The 21,383-nt window shown below is 37.2% G+C and overlaps 2 protein-coding genes across 10 annotated transcripts in view; one reads left to right on the forward strand and one right to left on the reverse strand.

Moving 5' to 3' along the window:
* Positions 1–1,625: 1,625 nt before the first annotated feature.
* On the reverse strand, positions 1,626–4,207 carry LOC119502456 (protein PET100 homolog, mitochondrial). Its single transcript, XM_037793455.1, has 4 exons — positions 4,059–4,207; positions 3,771–3,857; positions 3,612–3,644; positions 1,626–2,697 (listed from the first exon to the last, which is right to left on the reverse strand). Exons 1-4 carry the CDS (start codon positions 4,083–4,085, stop codon positions 2,605–2,607), a joined length of 240 nt encoding a protein of 79 aa, XP_037649383.1. The 5' UTR covers positions 4,086–4,207; the 3' UTR covers positions 1,626–2,604.
* Positions 4,208–6,485: 2,278 nt separating this feature from the next.
* Positions 6,486–21,383, forward strand: part of brd4 (bromodomain containing 4) — a 35,048-nt gene continuing 20,150 nt past the window's right edge. For 7 of the 9 annotated variants that reach the window (XM_037793442.1, XM_037793445.1, XM_037793443.1 and 4 more), the window contains exon 1: positions 6,486–6,627. Coding sequence is in view for 1 of the 9 variants with exons in the window: in XM_037793450.1 (XP_037649378.1) it covers positions 17,676–17,773 (98 nt within the window). In the remaining 8 variants the exon portion in view is untranslated. Of the gene's footprint in view, positions 6,628–16,820; positions 16,826–17,028; positions 17,774–21,383 lie in introns of those variants that run through there. The other 2 variants (XM_037793451.1, XM_037793450.1) reach the window with 2 other exon arrangements.

Here is a 21,383-nt window from a genome sequence, read left to right on the forward strand (position 1 = left end):
GGGCCAAAGTGCAAATATTCTACGGAGTATTAGGGCCACGTTGAGGGGAATAAATCTGAGATTTCGAGAATAAAGTCATTACGAGAATAAAAAGACGTAATATTATGAGAAAAAAGTCGTAATATTATGAGAATAAAGTCGTAATATTACGAGAAAAAAAGAAAATAACACGTAGAATTACTACTTAATAATATTGTGATTTTATTCTCATAATACTACGACTTTTTTCTCTTAAACTTATGACTTTATTTTCATAATATTAAGACTTTATTCTCGTAATATTATGACTTTATTCTCGTAATATTATGACTTTTTTCTCGTAATATTATGACTTTTTTCTCATAATATTATAACTTTATTCTCATATTATAACTTTATTCTCATACTACGACTTTTTTCTTGTAATATTACGAATTTATTCTCGTTATATTATGACTTTATTCTCGAAATATTATAACTTTATTATTGTAATATTATAACTTTATTCTCATAATATTAAGACTTTATTCTCGAAATATTATGACTTTATTCTCGAAATCTCAGATTTCAGTTTTTTCCTCAATGTGGCCCTAATATTCTGTCGTACCGCCGTACATTAGACCTACAACAATGATAAATAAAATTGAAAACATTAACCAAAAAATAGTTATTCATTTCCATTTTTATAAATCCACAGGGAGCCACTGGAGAGGGGCTAAACCCAGCAGGTTGCTGACCCCTGACGTACCCCAACCGTAACTATTCGAGAGATAAATGCCTAGCCTTAACTATTCGAGGTTAATGTCTCACCTTAAGTATTCAAGATCAGTGCCTAACTATAACAATCTCGCGAGAGTTTCTCCAGTTTGCTGGTTCCCTTCTAGCCTCTACACCTGTATGGTTCCAGCGCACATCTTTTGATAGGGAGGTGTTGCCCCCTATTGTCTGATACTAGTATTGCATGCGGTTTTCACAACTGTGCTGTATGACCATCAGAGATGGAGGAAGTATTCCTTCAGTAAAAGTAGAAATACCACAGTTTAGACAATTATTTTTTGTATTACAAGTTTTTTGAATTTTTATGTTTAAATATGCAAATTATGTATTATCTTATACAAAATATGTGCTAATTTGCATACATTTCCAGAACAGAAATGTGACTATTGGATAAAGTCAGGATCAAAATTATTGTTTCATTTTGTTGACATATTAGAGTCAAAGATTTTTTACAGAGAGGAATATGGATATCTGTTTTTATCACTTCATAAATCAGAAAACACTGTAAACAGCCATAAAAAAAAAAGACATTTTCACCATGTTTTTAGGAATAAAATGTTGTATAAATCAGGTTATGAATGATATATGAACAAACTCCTCTGTATAAACCTTTAGAATATAGATATGAATGAAATTGGAAAGTTTGGTGTGTGGAAGTGCTACTAAAGTGGAGATTTCTGGCTTAGAGTTTGAAAAAAACCCAATTTTGAGAAAACGGCCTTTAAAGATATAAACACTGGTATCGGTACTCGGGATAGGCCAGCACCCAGGTATCGGTATCGGGACTGAAAAAGTCGGATCAGTGCATCCTTACATCAGAAACACACAACCACTTCCAATGGGCAAATCAATGCTTCTGTTACAAAAGGTGAAACAAAATCAACAATAACTTTAATGAAAAACAGCATTAAAATGACATGTTAACAAGTATACACATAATCGGTGCCTCAATTTCCTTCACCCCTCAACTTTCTATACAAACAGTGGATGTAATTAGACTTTTACAACAGTGATAAACAGATTTGTTGTCATAGTATCACAGGACTAAATCATCACTGGTGCAGCAAATTGTTTTTCATCTACAATGAATGCAGCGACAAATCACAGAAGAAAACCTGCTGCAGTCTGTAAGTGAACTATGACTTAAAGGGAAATTTTATTTTCCAATTAGACAACCCAGGACATAAAGCTAAAGCTTCCCAGACTTTATATCATAGGCGGTATTATATTGCTGCCATCTGCACCTCTAATAAATATTGATATGAAGGGGGTGAATACTTATGCAATCAGTTACTTTGTGTTTTATGTTTGTGCTCAATTCAAATTAGTTTATTGAGATTTGCTTTACGCTTTGGTATTAAGGTCTGTTTTTGTTGATTAATATCAAAAATACCCATTTACATCCACTGTGATAAAATGTTGTAAAATATTAAACATGGAAAAAAAATTCCAAGAGGGTGAATACATTTTATAGGCACTGCACCTCACAAAAATAAATTATGATAATGACATTAGATCCAGCTGGATAGATAACTCAAATAATTACTTTATGACAGTGCAATCACAGCAAGTCATCAGGCATTTAAACACACAGGATTTTGGCATTTGAAAAGTCTTTTGTGGGAGACAAAAAAAAAAGTCACACATGTAAATTAAACAGGCCTATTAGGCGTATTTAATCCATGGAAACCGCCCAACACACCTTTGGGATGTGTTAACTTCTCAGAGATGCCATATGTGTCATGATCTTATTCCAGTCCGACCAGTTTTCTTTTGCCCCCAAAACACTGCCAGATAATCCTCTATCCGTGGTGGTGGGAGTTTATGCATTTCTGCAACACATTATCCTCAATTCTCAGACTCCATAGAAATCTCTTTTAATATTCGCTGCTTATCCTTACGAGCACGCATTCGCTCTTTGAAGTCCTCAAACTCTTTCCTCTGAAAAGAAATATATCACAGTCATTATCATCATCATATATTGTGCCATACAGCTGTAGTTCTAAACAGACTTAAAGGTCCCATATTGTAAAAAGTGACATTTTCATGTCTTTTATATTATAAAGCAGATTTAAGTGCTAAATAAATACTGTTAAACTATCAAAACACTCAATATATGGAGGATTACACACAGCCCGTATTCAGAAATTGTGCGTTTGAAACAAGCCATTAGGATTTCTGTCCATTTGTGATGTCACAAATCTATAATATTTAGACCATTACACGATTTTAAACGTAAACATTCCAAATGTGTCCCAGTTTATTTCCTGTTGCAATGTATGTGAATAACATCAGCTGACAGGAACTAAACATGGACCCAAGCTGTTGCCTAGCAACGCAATTCCGCTGCAATTCCGTTTAAATGCACTAAAACGGAGCGTTTCAGACAGAAGGTAAATACAGGTATATTCAGGCAGACAGTATGAAGAAAATAAAGTTGTTTTTTTTAACATTACAGCATGTAAACATGTTCTAGTAGAAACAAGATACAAGTATGAACATGAAAATGAGCATGATATGGGACCTTTAATTAAAAACACTGTTGTTTATGATTAGGTTTTTAAAAAATCTGAGCTAAGGAACCATGGTGTTTAGATAGATAGATAGATAGATAGATAGATAGATAGATAGTAACTTTAAACTTAACTTAAAAAAAGTGAATATAGTGCAGAAGAGACTGCTAAAAATGAGTATAGACAATTATATAGTGAGTATAGACAATTATATAGTAATTATATAGTATAGTAATTATATAGTATAGACAATTATATAGTATAGTATAGTAATTATATGGTATAGACAATTATTAGCCCAATTCTTAATAAATAAATAAATAAATAGATAAATTAACTTACTTGCAATCCCTCGTCAGGTGGGAAGATCTCTCTCTGGATACCATAAAATACGCCATCATCGTGAAAGAGAAAGAGACATTTATTATTACAAGAAGAGCCCCAATTGCCTCACTGGGTGGACTGTTAAGTATGAGCAACAATAAAAGCAGCTTTACTAACCTTTCTCTTAACTATGTACTCTTCAAAATACTCTGCTTGATTGGAGATCCAGAACATGGTCACAGGAAAGGAGAGATACAGCATCATCTGCTCAAAAACACAGAGATCAGCCAGTGAGTGATGGTGGGAACCTGTTAGTTACATCATGACCACACTTAGCCTCATGATAATGACTAGTTAGTTAGATAGAAAACACGAAACATGGACCGATTTCTGCCGATTGTAAATCTTAAAAACCAATGATATTAAATGTCCAAGTACGTTGTTTTAAAAACATTTGATACTTACTCGAAACATCTCTATTTTAACACCCATTTTCACATCGACACCAGGCAGACAACAGGGAACTGTTATCTAAGACCTTCACGCGTCTTCCGGGTAGGTCGGCTCTTCTTCTTCTTATTCGTTGGTGTTTTATAGCGCCACCAGCTGGTCTGGAGTGAGCACCAGGATTCTAACTACTTACTAGTGTACCGCTAAAGAAAATGAAAATGAAATAAAAGAAATAAGAATATATATGTGTGTCTATTTTCAACTGTGTTCAAAATATTTAAAAAAAATAGTTTCAACTGACCTACCCAATAAAATATAATATTTTAATAATATAAATAATATATGTATAACATAAATATTTTGACACATGTATGACATTTGTTCCTATACATTTATTTTTGCCCCTTGCTAAAATAAAAATAGGAGGTATCTAATCTTCTAACTGCTCACTAGTTTTCCAACTACAGGAAATTAAAATAAAAAATATAAATAAAAATATATATATATGTGTGTGTCAATTTTCAAACTGTATAACTATAACTATAACTGTAATGAATATGTAAATCAAGGCATCAAGTGTTTGACAATTTATTTTTCTTATGCTTTTCATTGTATTTAAATACTACTTATTTCTGACTGTCCACTTGTTGGTATGATCATTCTCTTTTTCTTTATTTTTTCTTTATTTTTTTGTATTCTACATGTTCGAAATAAATTTTGAAATGAAATGAAATGAATATATATATATATGTTTTTTTATTGTGTTGTTATGTTTTTTAAGTTTAATTGTACAGCACATTGGTCAACTTTTGTTGTTTTTAAATGTGCTTTATAAATAAATTTGGATGGATTGGATTGGATACATATATTTCCTTCAAATTAGTTTTTTATGAATTGTATTGGGTAGGTCAGTTAACACAGTTGAAAATAGGCACACGTATGACATTTGTTCCTATACATTTGTTTTTGCCACTTGCTAAAATAAAACTTGGAGATCTCAAAATACTTTTTGCATTGCAGCTGACCTTCGGTTTAATAAAGGCACAGGGGTTGTCCACTGAGGGGCGCTGCAAACCATTGATTTAATCCAGATACAATTCTCTCTCTCTGTGCATTTTAGTAAGATTTGCAATAATTTCCTGTGCAAAGAGTCCTAAAGTGGATGTTATCCGTTCGCGTTCTACTGACCATTAATGTAATAAAACATCAACAAACTCACAAGCATGTCAGTCTGGTGAGTGAGATGATAGTTATCTTTCAAATATTAAATAAAAAAATAAATACAGTGGATTTACCAACCCCATTTTTACTGTATCGTCCAACTCTTTTGAACTCATTTGTTTTTGGTAACATTTTAATGTTTTTATTTACTCTCACCTAAATTAAGAAATTAAATCATATCTAATCTAATAAAAAATAGACATATGAAGACAGGGATACTTTTGGGGCCCGCATCTTTTTAGAGTTTCACTTATATTTTCCATTGTAGCTATGTACATAAATGTCCCAGTTTTTGCCAGTTATTCTAGTGCACAGAAATTATATTCTCTCTCTCTTTTTTTTTAAGTTTTAATTTCAATCTGCCAGTATACATAGTAATAGAAGGAAATAGTAGAAACACTGGCATACAGATGAAGCATAGTGAAAACATAAACAAAAAGCAGTGCCAAACATTAAAAGGAAACCAGAAATGAAACAAATCAACATAAAATAAATAAAAAAGTAAAACATGCCATGGGTTAATATAAATAAATAATAGTAACTTAAGTAAAACATTAAAAGGGGAGCACAAACTCACTGTTTTACAAGCCTTTTTGTTTTTTGCAGAGAATATTGCCTTAATATATAGTTGCATTTCTTTCTTGAAAACATTAAAGTGAGGTTTAACTCTCGCAAATATGCAAAAATAATTACATATACATTTCAGAATGCCAGAGTTTAGGTTATATCCATCATATTCATTTAATAACTTAAAAGTCCTAATGGCTTTTTTTGTTTTTAACATTGGGTAAGATGGTGCTATAGTGTTTGAATTCATTAATAAAATGCAGGAAAGTTGGCTTTTTTTCAATAGACTTTATTTTAAATTTGCAAACAGTACAAAGAACATACATACATAGGTTAACAATACATGTAAATGAAATAAAGAGATAACTAACAACATACATGAAAATAAAATAAATAAATAAAAAAAGTAACATAAAACATGCCATGGGTTAATATAAATAAATAATAGTAACTTCAGTAAACACATTCACTCACTGTTTTACTTGACTTTTTGTTTTTTGCAGATAATGTAGTCTTGATACATAGCTCCATTCCTTTCTTGAAAACATTAAAAGCGATGTTTAACTCTTGCAAAATGTTCATTTATGAATGTAAAACTTTGCAACACTGATAATGAGGGATTGATCGGAATGCTTCCTTCAGCCCATCACACACACACACACACTCACGCTCTCGCTCTCTTTACGTCCTCAAACGAAAAAGACGTGCGTAGTGACGTCACCGACAACGACGAGAGGTGTTCAGGATCCTCGGAGAGAGAAAGATCCCGCGCGCCCTGGCAACCTGATAAACCCAGGTAAACGCCGCTGTTTCAAACATTTATTCTTCTGCCAAAGTCTTTGTTGTGTCTCAGGTGAAACCCGAATGAGTAGACCAGCAAGAGACACGGTGTACCAGCTTGTGTAAAAGGCGGCTTTGAGAGAGCTGATGCCCGGCTGAGCCACTGAGAGACCAACGGCCTGTTAGCTCTGCTAGCTAAAGCTAACAGCTAGTTGTTGCAGTTTGATATTGTCTATCAAAAAGACACAATAACCGCATCTACATTGTGTGTCTATGTGACGTCCCTCTTCTGTCTCACCCACTGCCGGCCACAAATACGCTGCAAATAACCCGATAAATGCTGCTCCTACCACTGTAGTCGGTTCATCTATTAGCTAACTGCTCGTTGGTCTTGTGTGTTGTTGGAGACGGTGACGCCGTCACGGTGATGATGGCGCACACTCACACTGAGGCTGTTTCATGATGAGAATGCAGTCAGAGGAGCACATACTTGTTATTGTCATTTTTTTTTACCAAAAGCTTGCTGTCATGATTAGGAAACAATATGTGTGTGTATTTTCGTTCAGCTCTGCTAATGCCCTACCTACCTAGCATTGACGTCCATTACGAAACCCAGGCAATAATCTATCTATGCCCTGTGGCCTAACGTTAGGAGCTTGGCTCTCTACGAAGATGGTCGGTCGCCAGCAAGTCCTTATCGTTGTATTCACCACATCTGGTAGTGGTTATATATCCCACACAGATGTGTTTGGGTCTGTAGTGTTCATATGACTAATGTGGAGGAGAGGTACAGACATAAAGCAGTGGCATTCAGTCGACTGATGTGTTTTAAACAGATTACTCATGCAGAGGCCCGTTACTGAGCATACTGTTCCTTTTTTGTTTATTTATTTATTTTGCACAATTTAAGACTATGCAACATAACAAAAAATGAATAATATACAGTGCAGGAAGAAGCAAAAAACCCACTGGGCTTATCTGAAGCCTCCACCTAGAGACAAGATTTTTATTTTTGTTTATTTATTTTGCACAATTTAAGACTATGCAACATAACAAAAAATGAATAATATACAGTGCAGGAAGAGGCAAAAAAAACAATGGGCTTATCTGAAGCCTCCACCTAAAGACAAGATTAATATAAAGAAATAATATGACTAAATTTTTTATTTTATTTTTTTATTTAACCTTTATTTAACCAGGTAGTACTCATTGAGATTAAGAATCTCTTTTGCAAGAGAGACCTGGCCAAGACAGCAGCATTTAAACATACATTAAAGTTTCAGACGCCACAACATAAAACAAATGCAAAATAAATACATAGCATAATATCATACAAAACACATTAAAATCAAGTTTTTGAAGCCAACGTTAAAATGAAAATATTCAGAAACACAGACAGCTCCCATTTGACTCTGCTTCTAGGTCTTTCATTAATGTTTTAAATTCATCAAAAGTAATCAGATTTTCCAGTTTCTACTTAGCTTGCAGTGTATTCCAGGAAAAGGGAGCGGAATAGCTAAAGGCCATCTTACCTAGTTCTGTGCGGACCTTAGGTATAGATAATAAGTACAGATCAGACGAGTGTAGGCTATAGCTGACTACATACTAGTGATAACAAACAATTAGGACAAGATATATATATATATATATATATATTGTACGGTAAATATTTACAATATGGTAAATATATAAAAAAAGACAAATGTGTGTTGCATGGAAGTGTATGGATAGTGTTTGTTAGGAGGATATTGATTTATCTATATCTATAAAGACTTCTGGGTAATCGTAACCAAACAACATTGTGAATGGGAAAAAATAAAAAACATAACAGGAGGATGAAGATCTAGAGACTGACGGGTTGAGTAAGAATGGACCTGAGAATTTGTTTTCAAATAAGCTGCTGTAGGAGGAATCAATTTTATCATCCTTAAAACAATATTTTGGCAGTCTATTATGCATACCTGTTGGTAATGTATCAAAGCCGTAGGTCAGTTTTTGTGATTAACTTGTCACTGATTAGATTAAAGATTAAAAAGAAGTGTTATCACTGTCTACACATTGTGTGTAAATACAGAGGACGAATTGGGTCAAAGGGCAGGCATTTACCAGGTAAGCAGTAAATCAAACAAGCTCAGAGAACAAGGCTATTTATAACATTACTGTAAATGTATTTTCCTAGTTGACCGTAAGTTTTTAAATAAAGACTGACTCAAAGTGCTTGAATATACTGATGGTTAGGGTTAACAGAGCTGAGCTTTTAATTACATACCTCAAAATACCAGTATGAAATGATTGGTTTTCCATTTGAAAGCGATAAACTACCCACAACATTTTAGGGTGTCTAAACAGGAACACATGCATGTGTGCTGCCTAATCTACAGACTTATATCTGACTTTTTCCTGGCTGTGATTTTGGTCATTATCACGTCATACACTAAAGAACTAGGGCTGCCAATTGATTAACATATTTAATCGCAATTAATCGTATGATTGTCCATAGCTAATCGTGATTAATTGCAAATTAATCACACTTTTTTTTTTGCAAATGAATGTATATATTTATTATTGGAAATCAATTAACAACACAAAACAATGACAAATATTGTCCAGAAACCCTCACAGGTACTGCATTTAGCATACAAAATATGCTCAAATCATAACATGGTAAACTCAAACCCAGCAGGCAACAACAGCTGTCAGTGTGCTGACTTGACTATGATTTGTCCAAAACTGCATGTGATTATCATAAAGTGGGCACGTCTGTAAAGGGGAGACTCGTGAGTACCCATAGAACCCATTTTCATTCACATATCTTGAGGTCAGAGGTCAAGAGACCCCTTCGAAAATGGCCTTGCCAGTTTTTCCTCGCCAAAATTTAGCGTTACTTTGGAGCATTATTTAACCTCCTTTGCGACAAGCTATGTATGACATGGTTGATACCAATGGATTCCTTAGATTCTAGTTTCATATGATGCCAGCATCTTCACTCTAGCTTTAAAACTGAGCTCGCTACAACCTCAGAAAGACTGAATAGCGTTAAAGAAAGTAGTGAAGTTAAAACGATTTTACGTTAACGCGTTATCACGTTAACGTTGACAGCCCTATAAAGAACATGCTTTTCTCACCCGTTTTATTTTCCATCTTATTTTTTATATTCCTTTTTTGGTCCTCCTCTCTCTGGTTTAGTTGCCATGGTAACACCATCCTTGGCCTAGTTGTGAATGACCTCTGAATGAAAAGGAGTGTGCGGTCAGGGAACAAATGAGCGAGCAAACAAAATCTTTTATAGTGTGTGTCAGCGTGAGTGTATATATGCTTCGTTTATCACTTTTGAGTCATTGCCAGGAGTGTCATGACTTACTACAACCATGTTACTGCTGCTACTGCAAACAAAATATTACAGAGCATTGGAAGTTTTGTTTTCCCTTTGATCACATGATGAAAACAATGTGACTTTGACATATTGTGACATGTTGGGGATGCAATAGTCAATATTGACTATTTTTTATTTTTTTGTGATGACCAATCGCTTTTCAACTAATGCCTTTATTTAATTTAATTTTAATACCATTAATGATGGTCCACTTTCAACGACCATATTGAGCAAGGCTAATGTCATTAGATCTAATAACAATCACTGGTTCCTGTTTGTCACCTATGTAATTTTCAGAGGTCGATTCACTATTCAATAATATGGCTGAACAATGACCGCATATTCATACAGTGATTTTGAAAACACTGCCATGCTCAGTATAATCATCCTAAATTGGTTAGAATAAATGCAGTAGGCCTACAGTACTAGGCTACATTTTTTAAACATTACATGGCATCTGAGCATATGGATTTTTTTAGAGGGGTTTACTTTTACTAAAATATTTTGCTGAATTTGTACATATCTTCACCAATATCATTTGCCTGAGTTTTATTTGGAGTGGACATTGATACAATCCAGTTGTATCCTACATAAATCATAACTCGCAAACGTTCGCCAGACACTTTCTAACGGCACAATGTTCTGTTAACAATATCTATTTGTGATCGCTCTAAATATTTAGCGCTACAAACCTAGTCAAGAACTGACTGCATCTTAACTGCCACTGTGGCAACAGTGCCAGATGTATGGTTATAATAGAGTATGTCATGTAGACATTAGCTGAATAAATGTACTGAGTCTGGAATAGGGACTGAAATTTCCAACTGGTTAATACAAGTCTCAGTCTACATATTTACCCTCATTAAGCTCTATATGGTGCTTTTGTTGCTAAATTCTCCACTATGTTCTCCAGCTATTTGCTTACGGTGTCTTTCTGCCATTTGGTGCGGAGCAGAAAGTGTATAGTGGGTTTTTAGAGCCTTTTCCCTGAAAACAGCTCCCTGCTGCGGCTGAAAACAACGCTATGAGAGTGATGACAGTAAAACAAAACTGTAAAATTTGAATAAGCTGAAACTCTCTGTAAAGTTCCCTAAAGCCGAGGAGGGAGCTGCAGATTTGGGTGATAGTTCTCTGTAGGTTTATCACTACGAGTGACCCCTTTCACGTTGTCATTTTGAAACCTTTCTGGAAAAAAATATTGATTGTAGTCACTTTAAAGGGATAGTTTGGGTGTTTTGAGGTGGGGTTGTATGAGGTACATATCCATAGTCAGTGTATTACCTATAGTAGATGATGGTCAGCACGCCCCCAGTTTGGAGAAGCAAACAGGAATTACCAGCACAGAAGCAAAGTGATCTGCTGCTGTGGATGGGGCCGGCAGCAAAAAGAAAGGCTCACCTGAAAAAACATCAATATCAGTTTAAGTGTAGGTTATTATTATTATTTATACTGTTTTTGTAAATGGTGTCTGGTGACTAAGAAGAGAGCATATAGGTTTCACTTTCAGTTCAGTTTCCTGTCGGAAATGGCTCTCTGACTTCAAGAAAAAGCAGTGAAAATATTCTATATATAGTGTACAATTCAACAGATATTGTTTTTGTTTTTTTTACCATATGCTGCTCAGATCTAATAATAAGGTTGTAGCTGCAAATTTTGAACCTGTATTTCCATTAAAAATGTCAGTAATTCTGCCTTTTAAGCCTGGAAAATCTCAAAACAAGTCTCTGTTGACGCTCAATAGATTTCAAAGTGTAGTATATGTATTAGTTTTATTAGAATTGTCATACACATACAAGTACATACATTAAATTTGTCCTCTGCATTTAACCCATTTAAGCATTTTAGGAACTGCTGTAAAGCACCCAGGGATTAAATTGGGGTTCAGTGTCTCGCTCAAGGACACTTTGACATGCAGACAGTAGGAGCCGGGGACCGAGCCGCTAACCTTGTGGTTAAATTGAATTAAAGGACGACCGGCTCAACTCACTGAACTACAGCTGCCCCCATTGAGATTAGGAAAACATGAGTTTAAAGTTGAATGTAAAATACATTTCTGGATTGCCTGGGATCTGTGTCTAAAATTGAAAGGTCACTATGCAGTGACATGCTCCAGATGTGCTTTGAAAGTAAAGTCCTTAATCACTTCTAAAGTGTATAGGTTAATAAGTGTGAAGATGCTTAAAGGAGTACTCCAGTGAGTTAGGACAGTATTGCACTACCATAAAGCTGGAGGACTCATAAGAGGCTGTTTAAAAATGAATGGTCCAAAAAATCTAGGCAGGGATATCCTGACTTTTAATCTCCAGAAAGGGTCAAGCTTTCTTTCATTAGACCCCCTGTCTGCCTCCTAAATGCCCGCTTCTGTCAAACAAAGGCTTTCTGTTTAAAATGTTTAAGTCTGATGAGCCTGATGATATAATCAGGGTTATTCTTTCAAACTTTAGGCAGCTCCCTCCAGAGCAACAGAAGATATGATACAACTGATTACACAGGTTGAGTAGTAGGCTACTCCCTGTAACTCCACTTCATGTGCAAATTAGGTGGAGTGCCCCTTTTAAAGTGGCATCACATATTCCCTCATCCTGGATCTAGTAATAAGACAGACTGTAGAGTCAGTAGACAATAACTCTGTAGGACACGTTTCACCAGCGGAGAGAGATTTCCAGGTTGGTGAATGAGATTTTCTGGGTGTAAAAATAAAGAACCATTATTTGTTAGATTCAGATAATTCTCAACTGACTAAAAGGCTTTGGTTATCATTACTATTAAGTCCCTCTTTCACCACCCTTCTTTCTATTGTTTTTCCCAACGCATAGCTGAATATATGTAACTGCATGCTACATCATGTCAAGTTGGCAAATTGCCTGTTCCCTGTTTTCTCCTCTCCGGGTCCCTGTAGATTTCAGCTTCTCCGGTGCTCTGATGATTAATGGAAGCGCCTCAGACTTTCTCGCAGAGTCTCATCTCTGTGTGCACCGCTGCCTCTCCGTCTGACCCAACCCCCAGTCTAAATGCAATCCTCTCCTTCGCTTTCCCCCTTCCTCTTGCTATCTTCCCTCCCTCCCTCCTTCCCTGTGTCTGAATACGACCCCCCCACCACCACCCTTCCAGTGACAGGGCCATCGGTTTGGCCTTCTTTGAATTGCTGTAGGTTGGAGCTTTGTCACTCTGGCAGCTGCTGTATTGTCTTTGGGAATGGTGCATATGGCACGTGGACAGGGAAGTGGGTCTGTGAGGACACCGTCAGTGTCTGGCTGCAGCACAGATGAGCAACTGCTTATAGGGAAAACTGACACTGTGCAATGCACTCACCAGTCACCTGAGTATACATTGTACTGGGTGACTCGTTACTCACCTGATCTCTTGGGGTTTTGACATTGGACTCATTTTGAAACTGTGTGTGTGTGTTCCTGTTTGCATGCATGAGTCTTAAGATTGATTGAGAGATCAGCGGTCAACTTGCTTCTGGTAGTGTATATTAATAATAGGTACTACTTGTACTTAGACATATAATGTGGTTGGTTTGATATACTGTGGTGGATACTCAAATGCAATATTTTGTCGCCTCTCAAATGCTCTAGGATTTGCTCATGCTCATGAGTAGTGAACAGGAGGTTAAAAGTCTTGTGTTACTTTAGCAGGTGGGTTGGATGATTGGTACAAACTAAACAGGGTCTCTCTATGTCACACCTGTCTCTTCAGATTGCACCTTGAGTTTTGATTCCTGCCTGGCACTTATGCTTACATACAAGAAGAAGAAGAAAAAGAAAGGCACTTTATTAATCCCGAGGGAAAATTCAGGCTGTAACAGTTTGTGTATTTGTACAAAACCGTCATGGTACGAGGGTCATCTAAGGTCAGAATACACGGTATATCTAGGTTGATGCACGTAGCCTAAGTGCAAATGAAACGTCAGAGCAGGAAGACCCGTCTGCGGGCTCCCGGTCAGCGACAAATGCAAGGGAGAGAGAGTTGTGTATAAGACAAGAACGGTGTGTCGCCGTTGCTCCACCGTAGTAGGGTATGTGAATTAGGGCTGTGTATTAGCAAGAATCTGTTGATACGATACATATCATGATACAGGGGTAAGGATTCAATATATTGCAAAACTCTATGCGAGGCAATACATTGTAATTTTTTTTATTTTTTAATCTGATTTTAGGAAAACTGTCATGGCATAAACTTTATATTAAAAAGAACACACCAGAAATACACTATTTTAGAATAGGCGAAAATAACACATTTGTACTGCATGCTAAAAACTGCATGTTTTTACCCAAAACTGCTTGTGATTATCATAAAATGGGCATGTCTGTAAAGGGGAGACTTGTGGGTACTCATAGAACCCATTTTCATTCACATATCTTGAGGTTAGAGGTCAAGGGACCTCCTTGAAATTTGCCATGCCAGTTTTTCCTCGCCAAAATTTTACGGAATTTTGGAGCCTTATTTGACCTCCTTTGCAACAAGCTAGTTTCATATGATTCCAGTATCTTCACTCTAGCTTTAAAACTGAGCCCGCTACAACCTCCGAATATTGTCCGGGACTGATGGCGGGCCTGTTGGATTTTTAAGAGGTTAATTCAAAATCTATAGTGTTTTTGAGAATCGATACAGTATCACAACACATATTGTTGTGATACTCGTGTATACATATATTTTTACACTCCTAATGTGAATGGATAAATGAAAAATGTTTGTGTGCTTTGAATAAATATAGCCATGGTGGAACTAAATTTAACCAAACTCCTCATGCAGAAGTTTTATTTTTGTATTTGCTATGCTATTTGTATGCTTTTCAGTTTTACAGCATATTGTGACCTGTTGCCTTTTGGGAAAGTGTTTGATCAGTGTTCGGACAGTAATATAGAAGTGCTTGAAATGGTCCTTATTTTTATAATGAAAATGGTTTACCAAAGTTGCCAGGGGGCAAAATGTTATCTCAGTCTTTGACACTTGTACTACTGTTAGTTCAAAGTAAACGAAAAGAGGCATATCCTTATGCATTTTTCCCACTCTTTCCGAATTGTGACTTTTGTGTACCATTACACCACTATTACATAGTGTGTGTTCCCTGATTCTACAATCGTGACACAGTGAGATTCCTGTTCCTTTTGGCCCTTTTTTAGGCAATAGGAATGTATTATGAGTCACTATCACTTCTGTATTTTGGTGGTTATGGTACGAAAATGGTTAATTGGTATTTAGCTACTAAGAACTTCATTTTTATTGAAATGAGTGAATTATTATTACTGTCATAAGTCTTGATAAGATCAGACTGAAAAAAGGGAGTTCTGTACTTGTTGTCGTGCAGTGTGGTCAATCACCGGGGTGTCATGAACGTCATTACTGGAAGCTGCTCTGCCTCAGGAAGGCACAGTGGGTGCTCCCATGATTTGCTCATCACTTCAGTTTCCCTTCATGTCCCTATCTTGACTGTTTACGCTGTTCTGTTATGTCCTGAATTTTGATTATTCAGTTTACCTGCAGTCCTGAGCTGTGCAATGTGCAGGCTCTGCTTTCATACAAGTTTTGATGGCACATATTTATTAGTTTAATTAAGGGATCCACGATCCGACCTTTTCAGTCCCGATAGCCGATACCGAGTACCGATCCGTATGCCTCACTGTGTGGAAGTGACTGGGATCATTCTTTTATGTGCAAGACAAAATTAAGCTTGACTTAAACATTGCTAACCTTACTTTGTAAAACAAAATGTAACAAATAAATACATAGATATACATTTACTGCATTATGTATTATTAAAATATTAAATCGTACACCAGCAACTTGGTAAAAAAATCTTTAAAATTAAAAGGAATTACAATTAAAGTGTAAACCCTTTTTAATTCATAACAAATTTGTCAAAACTTAAACAGGAATTCAAGTTCCAGTATATCATGTAAATAGTATATAAACACAGAACTGAATTGAATAGATCAACCCCATTGTCACCAATACCCGATACAGCTATTTGAGTCAATATTGTTGATTATATATGTTATTTGTTTGATTAGAGTTGTTCTGATGCCGATACCAGTATCGGAAATGCCTCCGATACTGCCCAAAATTCGGGATCGGGTATCGGCGAGTACGCCAGTCAACTACTGTTTGAGAGCAGCGAAGAACAACTGATTGCAGGTAGTTTGTCATAGCTGTTAAATAATAATAATAATAACTATATATTTTTTTTATCACGCTGGTATCAAATAGCTGAATCGGAAATTGGTGACAATGGGGCCAATCTATTCAATTAAATTTTATGTTGATATACTATATACATTATGTACTGTAATTTGAATTCCTGTTTAAGTTTTGACCAGTTGCTGGTGTACGATTTATTATTTTAATAATAAATAACAATTGAATAAATGTATATCTATGTATTCATTGGTCACATTTTGTTTTATAAAGTTAGGAAAGCAATGTTTAAGTCAAGCCTGATGTGTCCTTACACATAAAATAATGATCCCAGTCACTTCCACACAGTGAGGCATACAGCTTATTAATTAGACACTGGTATCGGATCGGTACTCGGTATTGCACGATACCTAAAGCCCAGGTATTGCTATCGATATCGGGACTGAAAAAGTCGGATTGGTGTATCCCTAGTTGAGGTATCGGTTTCGGGAAGGAAAAAATGGTATCAGAAGATCTCTATGTTTGATAGCAGTGTCGCAATAATGACATATTGGTAACCCTGATCAAAGTCTCTGATTTAATTAAATGTAATTAAGAGCCACTGATATTTCTGGGACTGCAGAGTTTTCAGAGTATTATTTGAACAGTTGTGCAGTTTTTTTTGTATTGTAGTAGTCCAGCCGCAATATGAATGTGACTGGTACATTTTATATATGAAGAGGAGAGGATGGAGTGCAGATAAGGGGGCTCTTAAATTGGTGGGGGGAGGCATATGCAAGATCACTCTGAGAGAAGAGAGTGAGTGGGGGTGGGGCATGATGAAATGGACGGAGGAAAAGACAGGAAGGGGGTGGGGTCTTTAAAGGTGTAAGAGTGTGGGCAAGAGAGAGAGAGGAGAGAGCAAGGACCTCAAGCTATTGATGGGAAAGAGGGGAGGGGTGGAATGAGTGAGCGTAGGAGGGAGGGAGAGAGGGCTGTGTGGGCTGAGGCTCCGCTGAATGAGGAAGCAGCAGAGCCATTTTTACTGTTGAGTAACTGCATGCTGGTCTGCCTGTGCTGGAGAGAGGGTGAGAGAGCGAGCTAGAGGAATAAAGTGCTCCTCCTGGATCTTACCGGAGCCCTCTCTCCCCTCTCTCGCCTTCCCCTCTCCTTCTTGATTTCGACTTGTGTCCATTTAAGTTGGGGAGGCCCTGGAGAGGACACACAATGGAACGAAGAGCCTGTGGCAACTGGGCCGTTGTACTGCTGAGAGGGGGATGGGGTAGAGAGAGGACCGGTTCACACAGCTAACACAGCCTGCCGGCTGTAGGCTTCCACAGCCTTTCCTCCCCGCCTGGACTGTTTCCAGGCTGGGCCCTTTTTTTTTGTGGATCAGCCACCCTCAAACTCCGCTTGGACTACACTAAGGATTACTCTCCGTGTTTTGTGGGATTTCAGGATACATACTGGAGCCTGAAGTATAAATCCCTCCTGTGTTTTGGATGAGAGAAAAGAAAAACTTCTGTAATTCTTCTTGCTCGTTTTTGGTTTCTGTTACGTGGAGTTCATAAATGGATTACAAGATGCATGCCAAGTCAAACGATTTGCTGGATTTTCAAAAACTGGACGCCCTTCTGGAAAAAATTGCACGTTCAGTCTCTGTGAAAAGGTAATGTTATCTGGGGAAAAGTTTTCAGACATTTAACAGATTTACTAAAGTTTTTACAATCATATGTACAAAATATTATCAATTGAAAAACATGGTTAAAACATTGAGAAGGTTAAATTAAAGACAGTCTTGAGTAATGGTTCTTGGGACTATCATGTGGTTAGCACTATCTCTACATGGTCCAGAACAACAGTCCAGTTTAGATGCGTTGTATTGAGAGTAGTATTGTTATCCAGATTTCAGCCAGAAGCCATGAACCTACCTCCTGGTGAGAGAGGGGGTGTGGGGGGAAGGGGGAGTACAGAGGAAGAAGGGGGTTGTGTGTTTGGCAGTTGTAAAAATATCTCCTGATTCCTGGTAGGGTTTGGCTTGCTCATCCCAACCAGCTGGACGTTTAACCTGGAAGGGGCTGGCATGCTTCCTTTCCTGGTTATGACGTGCCTGACTCATGTTTAGTCTATTTGAGTCACTGTGCTCATGCACTGACTCATCCAGGAAGTGCTTATCAATACTCGGGGAACGTATTTTAAATTTGCGACCTTGTGTTGACTCATTGGAAACAATGAATCTTGTTAGATTTTGTCGCAAACACCCATGAGACAGATGTAAACACAGCGCCCCAGATCTTTCTTTGTGTTGTACTAGCGTTTGTCTATAAACACTCAAGTCGCACAGGGCATTTGTGGTTACTATTGAATTGGTAAGCATCCAAAAGTAGGATTTGGAACCATCGAGAATAAAAATACAGTACACTCGCCAAGAAGTGTTACCATAGAAACCTTGGCTGCATTAGTTTTTCTTGACGCCAAGTTTCAGAGGTACTCATAAGGCAGCAACAGACCAATCACACATGATACAAGATGGACAAATGTAGATTAGTTAACCCCTGTTACCTACTTCATATGGAATATTATTGGTGTATAATTCCTTTGGCAGCCCCTCACTGTACAATTTTAAGAAATGTGGGGAGCTTATTATTATTATGCTGACTGTGTCCATCACCTTGATACTATGATTTCTGTACAGTTGTGCAGGTTTTTCCCATAATAGATTGAATCATAACATTGCTGCTAATACTTATTGGAACTCAGTGTTAGTAGATGCATAATTGATTTTGAATGGAGAAAGTAAGAAATCGCACCGAGACATCCTTAATTAGTCATGCACATTTAAAGCTTAACCTTTTCTTGAAAGATCATCAGACACATAATGATGACTAATAAATCATTAAAGGCTTATAAAATATATACATGTATTGCCTTCATTAAAGCTTTATTGATACAGCTGCTTTGCAGCAGAAGTAAATTGAATTATTTGAATTAGTGATGCACCAATCCGACTTTTTCCATCTCGATACCAATAGTGATACCTGGGCTTTGGGTATCGGAGGATACCGAGTACTAATCAGGTGCCAGTCTTAAATTAATAAGCTGTATGCATCACTGAGTGGAAGTGACTGGGGTCATTCTTTTATGTGTAAGGCAACAACAGGCTTGACTTATTTAGTGCAGTTTCTCATTATCTTTTTCACCTGCACCTCTTATTTCCTTTTTACATAAGTTAGAAAACTACAGGCTGACGGTGCCACTGCAAAGCAAAACACCACCTTTTGGTGTTCCTGTCATATGGAAACCGTGTGCCCTCATCGCAGGTTCTGATTACACTGGTCTGTACTCTGTGTGCTGAACACACTCTGGTAATTGATGTCTCAGGGATGCATGACAAGTATTGCACCAACTTTACACAATGTCTGTTTATATTTCCTAGGTCCCTCAAATTCCTAATGGTGATCAATCAATCATCATTTAACCTTGTCAAGGGCTTTTATTTTTGTGAGTGGCTGGGTATCGTTATCAGTACCAATACCAGAACCCTTAAAGTGAAACCGATAACAACAGAGTACTTCATTCAATACCCACCGTGTGAATGGAAGCTGTGTGTGTGTCCCACTGGCTAGCTAATCGCCGCCACACTGCAGAACGCTCATACAGTGGTTGATAATGCTGTCCCCTGACCCATGGTTGCGTGACCGCGTTGTAGTGCCCACCTTATTATGCAGTATTTATAATTATTATTATTAATTTTATTGTTCAACAAAGGCCATTTCGGTAGAATATGACAACGGAGTAGAAATAATTACTACAGGAGAAAGTGTCTGTTATTTACATTCTGACCCGCCCTTGAATCTCTCTACTTATAGGAACTGAATGAACCCAGTTGAGTTCATAACACAAAAAAATTACCCTCAAATGTGTCATCTACTAACCAAGCTAGAGGAAAAAATAGAAACTCTTAAGACATGAGTGCAAAGAGCCCAGTGAATAAGAGCATCAATAGAATCAATACATTGGTGTGTAGCGGCAGATAGAATAGCATTAGAGCACAGCTGCTCCCTAGAGGAGGGTTGAAGGTGGTTTTATGAAAGAGGAAAAGGCTGGTGAATAAGCAGGGAGTGGTGTTCTTGGCCTTGTCACTGTGGTCCCATGAATTATTTAATCCTTTACTTTCAGGCAAAACACAGGCCATCATTCTGACACTTAGTGAGGACATCAAGTGGAATCTGCAGGCCTACATTTTTGCCTGAAACCCCCCCCCCTCTCCCCACACACACACCCCCATACATGAATGATTAATAGTTTACTTTCACTGGGAGATGCAGACATCTTGCCATTATATTTTTCTCCCCTCTCCAAGTAGGACACTCGCTGTGAGGCTGCACACAGGACCAGGTTTCCTGGTGTGAGATGTACATCCCCCACCCCAGTAATGAGAGCCACTTCCTCCCCAGAAAACATTCCACAGCAGTCTGCAGTGATGTATGTCCAAGTCAAAGGTCAACTAGTATTCCAGAGCTGAGAGCGATGTAGGACATGCAGCAACGGGAAGACCTCTTGATTGACCTGTGTTGGGGGGCTTCTGCATACTTGATTAGTCTCGCATACCAATATTGCTCTTACACCTGGACAGCAGCTCACTGAGAGTGGTTACACCAATTTATCATATAGACTGGATGAATATGATGTCACTATTAACGCCAACATCAAATATTACTCAAGTTAAAATGAAAAAATCAGTTCAACATCCTGCAAAAAAAAATTCAGAGCAGTGTAATCTAACTACATTATTAATTGATAATGACCATAAGCATTAGTCGCAGCCCTATTTGTATTAGGACTAGGGATGGTTTAATGTCATTTATGTTTTAATGACAGACTACCGTCGTAAAGAGTCAAACCGAAATTAAAACGTCACTTTAGTTGGTAATAAGTTAATGTTCTAGGGAACTAGAACAAAACAGGCTCAGCAGGTTGCCTTTCCCAATGTTATTTAACATTGAAAGAATGTTGAAAGAACATCAACCAATACGTAAGCCTTGTTCATATTTGTTTTGTTTGCGGCTGGTCAGGTGTTAAAGACTAACACATCACAAACCAAACCAGTCTATTGTAGTCATTTAGCATAATCCTCAACGTTTCTTGAGACGCAGTGGAAATGCGGCAAAGAAACTTTTAGCTCTTGAGTTTGTTCCTAGAGAGGAGGGTTATTCCTCCCTGGGACTGTTTGTGTGAAAGGGCATTCATGCCTGCAGTAGACTTACATAACATCGCAG

The sequence above is a fragment of the Sebastes umbrosus genome, chromosome 14, assembly GCF_015220745.1.
Source record: "Sebastes umbrosus isolate fSebUmb1 chromosome 14, fSebUmb1.pri, whole genome shotgun sequence".
In the NCBI taxonomy this organism is placed as follows: domain Eukaryota; kingdom Metazoa; phylum Chordata; class Actinopteri; order Perciformes; family Sebastidae; genus Sebastes; species Sebastes umbrosus.